The sequence below is a fragment of the Gossypium hirsutum genome, chromosome D10 (assembly GCF_007990345.1).
Source record: "Gossypium hirsutum isolate 1008001.06 chromosome D10, Gossypium_hirsutum_v2.1, whole genome shotgun sequence".
In the NCBI taxonomy this organism is placed as follows: domain Eukaryota; kingdom Viridiplantae; phylum Streptophyta; class Magnoliopsida; order Malvales; family Malvaceae; genus Gossypium; species Gossypium hirsutum.
In genome coordinates, this window is record NC_053446.1 from 22,188,011 (window position 1) to 22,194,035 (window position 6,025).

Below are 6,025 nucleotides of genomic sequence, written 5' to 3' on the forward strand. Positions count from 1 at the left end.
TTGCTGTGTATGTACTTCAAGATTTTTACTTTACCTAATTAAACCTAAATTTAATAAACTATAAGAAAATTGTTATGTTAATATTTATGTGGTTAATTTATATATGAATATGTTAATATTTATTATGAAATTGACCAAAGAGTAGTGATGATATGAATTGAATTTCAATTACAAAGGTAATAGGTCAAGTGTATGGAAAATTGTGGTAAAAAGGGAATAAATTGTGAAGTGTTCAAAAGTCACCATGAGAATTAAAATATAGTGTGAAGATGTTTAAGTGAAGTGTTACATGAACATGAATTAAATTCTAAAGTGATATTGGAGTGTTTTCTAATGTAATTATTGACTTTCTTGATAAAAGGACCAAATTGAAAAGAGTGTAAAGTTCAATATATTATTATTTGATAAGTGTATGTGATGAAAATGACATTATAAATTCTCGTGTATACAAGATATGAACTATTTGGATATAGATGACATGCCATTAGAAAACTTTAAGCACACTAGTGAAAGTGGCACTTCGGTGCATTTTAGTGTAAGTACATTCGTGCTAGTGATCTCAGGGTTATTTTCAAATATCTTACTTGTTCAGTCGAGTCTACTATGGGCTAAACAAAAAGTGAATAATGAAATCAATAGTGAATTGGTAAGTGAGATGTGGTAAGAATGTATGTGAAAATTTATATTTGTAATGTTCTGTTATTTTAATTCATTATGTTATGTTTAATGTATTTATATGTTAAATTCTATTAAGGCAAGAGTAAGTCTAACTCTTGATGTACTTACTAAGTTACAATGTAATTAACACATTATTTTCTAATGCGTAGGTAAAGGTTCGATATAAAGCTCTTGATCAAAGATTTCATCCACAACTCATTTGTTCTCATCACATTACAAGGCTTGAAAGAGAGTTTGAAACTAATATTTTGGTAGTAGTTTATGACATGTACATAAGTTTAATTAAGGTATATGTGTATGAAAACTAGTGAAAGTGTATGAAAACTAGTGAAAGCATTTGGTGAAGTTTTAATAATTTGATGGCCTAGTCAATTCAGTTGAATTCTTCTTTGGTTACATCATGAATTACATGATATTTTGAATTGTTTTAATGGTATTATTAAATTATTGAAAAATGTATGGAAATGTTTGTTATTAATTTTGCTATGAAATGAAGTGATTTAGGTTTTGTATGGGCATCCTTACACCCCAAGTGTGATACCTTGAGTTTTGGTATTGATACCTTTTATTTAAACCACTATATTCTCACTCTTATGCCTACAAAAAGTTCTCGAACAACCTCCAATCACAAACCAAATTGTAGAGAATGCCTGGAAATAGTTTAAAATCCTCAAATGAGTTTAATATGATTGAAATGAAGAGTAAAAAGTGAAATCAAATAAAAAGTAACTCAATGTCCAAATGTGACATCCATTGCTCGAGTTATTGTTTTAATCAGGGTAAGGGGTGTTAGACATGCCATCAATGGCATGTCAAATCTAAAATCCTGAAAGACCAACATTAGCACCAATGGCTTCTTCCAACCAAGGTGGAGACGAATTTTTCAAATCCAAAATGCAGAAGTACCAATCGACAATGCTTCGAACCAACATGCCACTAGGTCTTTTTATCTCTTCTTCCTTCGGCACTCGACAAGTTATTATAAAGAGCTTGATTGAAAATAGATTAAATGAGTTTTGTTGGAATGTTGATTATAGGTTTCTTTTTATTTTGGTTGTATCAAGTGATTTGAAAATTTTGAAGCATCTTCTTTTTATTTTTAGTGTTTTTGATTTAGGGTTGAATCTTTAAGATATATGGCCAAAAACTGAAACTGAGGCTTGATTGTGTTCATCAAATTTGGGATAGAGATTTTTGGTTTTTTGTTATTTTTTGTTACTTTTAATTGAGATTGAAACTTAAATAAAATTTCAATTTTCATTACTCAATTTCTTGAATAAGAATATTAAGTGTTTAAAATTTCCAATGTTTGATTGAATTAAGTAGTTTAAATAAAATTTTCAAACAATTTTTTTTGCTCAATTTCAGTTTCAAATTTCATTCATCAATTTGAGACTTAATTTTTTCTTTTTATTTTTTATTGTTCATCAATGAAACTTTTTGGAGGTGATGAGTATATTTAAAAAAAAAACAAAGAAAATAGTATTAATAATTGAGAAATTAAAACTTAAAAAAATGAGAAATTAAATAAAACAATACATTAATCCAAAAAAAAATTAGTGAAGTACTGGCTCATGAAATACTTTATAATTTTTTTTTGAAGTATTATTTTATTTTTAAGAATTTTTTATATTTTTATAAAACATTTTAAGATAAAATTAATATAATATATAAACATTAGAAGGTTGAATTTGTTATCAAACCAATAAAAAATTTTATTTCGAATAATTTAGTGATCAAAATTAAAAAAATAAAAATTAAGTAACCAAAATAGAACGCAAGCAATACTTTAGTGACCATTTCTAAATTTACCCAATTTTTTTTTAAAATCATTATTTTTATCGGAACAAATTAATTCATTTAAAAAAAACTTATCTTTCTTCTCCACGAAACATATCCAAATCTAGTAGTAATTGTTGTTATCATGTGGTGTACTACTAATTATGCATTTGGATAATATTATTAATTTTTAGTAGTAATTGTGGTTTGGAAATTAATTTATAATTATTCAATCCTTGTTTTTTTTATTTTTTTAACACAATTACAAGTAATTTATTTGAATTTGGTTGTTTTCAATTTATGACGGTTAATATTGTAGCTTAGTAATTGATTATTATTATATATTTAATTTTATTTATTTATTTATAAATAAATCATTGCAATATATGTAAAAATAATTTAAAATATAAAATTTTATTAATATGTATATAAATTTATTAATATATGTAAAAGTAACTTTTTCGGAAAATATTTTCAGGAAATCTGCTACACAACAGAAAATATTTTACACAAATTCATCCAAACACCAAAAAATATTTTTAGTAAATTATTTTTTAAAAAAGTAAATCATTTTCTAAAAATTATTTTCCGGAGAATATTTTACTGGTAAATAAATAGACCTAATCTATCATTATTACGGGAAAATGTTACAAATGGAGTTCGATAGCAACTATTTCAACAATACCAAAATTTAACTATTGTAGTGTAACCAACCGGGCTCAATACCGGAGTTCATAAATTATTGTAGCTGTTGTAAGCCTCGATGAAAAACATCATTGAAGCTATGCAATTCTTCTTGAGAAAGTGCTAACCCAAATTCAACCCCACCTTCCTCTTCTCTGCTCTCAGCCATGGAAATGGATCCAAATGAACCAATGTGAGCCACCTCTGTTTTTCTGGGTCTTCCCCACCCAAAATCTATCTCATAAACACCAAATTTGGGTGATGCAGCTATGCTTATAAAATGGATTCCAGGTTTTAATATTTCTTTCTGCTTTGACAACCATTTCTCTGCCTCTCTTAATGCTCCCACCTCCTCCAATTCCTTTACTTGTCTCCCAATGGCCTTTGCAGCCACAATAACTCCTTTCTCTTTCACCAGTTCAGCCTTTTTAGCGGTTGCAAAACGTGGCTGAATGCAGTTCCCGAAGTATGTTGCAGGCAGTTTCAGGTGGTGTCTGCAGTCTGCTGAGAAAACCATATGAGAATCGCCTGATGGTGAAGGATGTTTGGTTTCATTTTCTTGTAATTTGTTCAAACAAACCCACATGTAAGCACATGTTACTACAAAAGTTGAAATCCTTAATTTCTCCGATTTGTTTTCCTCCATCAACTTTCTTGTAACCCAGTTTTTCAGTAACTCAACTTGGGATCGTTTGATGACAAAAGTGACCCGAAGCTTGTTAGTGGGAAGGGTGCCCAACTCCTCCGTACCCCATTTGTCCTTCACGAATGTAGATGCAAGCAGCCCCTGAGGATCTTTGATCAAATCACGGTTGAAATCAGGTGGTGGAAAATTGTTGAGAAAACTGGAATCCCCTTGGGATCTATTAAGAAATGCCCATGATTTCATGAAGTGAATAAACGCTCTACCGTCAGCTACAACATGGTTAAACGTAACACCTAACGCAATCCCTGCGTTGGGAAACACAGTAACCTGAATAGCCATGAGAGACTTCTCCAACTTCTTCATTCCATTTCCATTTGTGCTCGTATTTGCAGGCTGCAATTTCGGGAGAAGAACCTGGAACTCCTCAACACGCCGTCCATGATCGCCGATAAGATGGCCGAAATCTTCCGTCGACTCTTTAGCAATAAAGCAAACGGAATTGCTGTCTTTGAAGTGAATATAAGGCAATTGAGGCGGTGGAGGCAACACAAGATTGCCCGCAAAGGGAAAGAAATGTTGAAGAGCGAGGGAGAGAGATGATTTGAGATTGGGAACAACAGTTTGCATAAAATAGGGAGTAGGGTAAGGGAAATCATAGAAAAAAAGGCGTTGCATGGGAGGAAAACCGAACCAGTATATATCCAAGAACGTAAGAGGAAGAGTCGAAGCATTAAGAACCGATCCATGCGGGAGGAACACCAAGCTATCTTCAAGAATTTTCATGGTGCAATGATCTGCAGATAAGAGGACCTTAAATAGAAGTTGCGCTTGCCTATGCTAAAATCGGGTTGATTCTTATTAAAATTTCAATGTTATGGAGTTTTAAAGTTCATAAATCCTATGTATGGATTTTGTAACTCGGAGGGATAATTTCTGGGCTTATAGAATCAGCCAAGTAAAAGTTTAAACAATTGGCTGGGTAAGACAAATTTAGAAAAGTCGAGGCGAATATTATGGCATCTAATAATATTAACAATGACTGCAATTTTTCCAAAAAAGCAATCAGTTGTGTCGCTTGGTTTGAATTTAGGTGGATTTACCAAGATATCTCACACTTTAAATTTACTTAATTTATTCTTATTTTATGACTTTTAACACATAAAAATTTAAACTAAGAGATAAGTCGGCAAAAATGAAAATGAAAATGAAAAACTAATAAATGTTAGTGGTACGAAAAAGATAAAAGTATTATCATAATAATATATAACTTGTACTAGTAATTTAATCATATATTTAAATAATAGTATAAATATAAATTTTCTAATAAGATAAAGAATCCCGCTACCGTTACGCACCATTTCAAAAAGAGATATCAAGGGATTTACGTAATTAAACCCACCATCTCAAATAATTTTATGTTATTTATAATTAATTAACTATAAAAATTGACAACACCTTGGTTGAAATATCAAGGTCAAGATCATTACACCTTAACTTTATTAATTTACGATGAATTTTAATTATTGTAATTAAATTTTATTCGGTTAAGTTTGAATTTTATATTATATTTTTATTTTTAAGCATTTCATAATTATTATTTTTAATAATGATAGCCATTATTTATTATTTATTAATAAAAACCGAAGAAGAAAAGAGATTGCCTAGCCTTTTTTTTTTTTGTTCAATCTTCCCAGAGCGTAAGTTGCGTGTGAGACTTGCTCAAGTTTATCATTTCAGGCTTTCATTTCTGTCGAAACCTTTTTTTTTATAAATAAAAATTTAAAAAAAAGGATCGACTTTGAAAATAAAATAGGAGTCACCATCGATCTTTTATTGAGGTGTGATCGGTATACCTTAAAACGATTTTGGCCTACGAGATTTTAAGAAAATAAGTTCGGGAGTTGATTACGTACGAGGAAGGACTAGTACCCTCGTAACGCCCAAAATTGGTACCGAATTGATTGTTTAATGTCTTAGTGTCGAAACTTGAAAAGATTTTTAAATACGATCCCATGAAATAAAATCTAAGCAATTGAATTAGATGATAAAACGGACCCATTTCAAAGAAAATAATCGCCACACTAAGTGAGTTAGAGTGCAACAGTTTAATTTTCGAAGTTAGATTCATTTTTTTTATTTTTAAAAAATTTCATATATTTGAGAAGGATATTTGGTTATTTGGGTCAATCAATAAATTAGAACCCAGTAAGTTAGGGTTTAATTTCTCAAGATTCTTAA

The 6,025-nt window shown here is 29.9% G+C and overlaps 1 protein-coding gene across 1 annotated transcript; it reads right to left on the bottom strand.

Moving 5' to 3' along the window:
- Positions 1-3,196: 3,196 nt before the first annotated feature.
- Positions 3,197-4,570, bottom strand: LOC107916029 (coumaroyl-CoA:anthocyanidin 3-O-glucoside-6''-O-coumaroyltransferase 1). Its single transcript, XM_016845196.2, has one exon. The coding sequence runs from the start codon at positions 4,568-4,570 to the stop codon at positions 3,197-3,199; it is 1,374 nt and encodes a 457-aa protein (XP_016700685.2).
- Between the last annotated feature and the right edge of the window lie 1,455 nt (positions 4,571-6,025).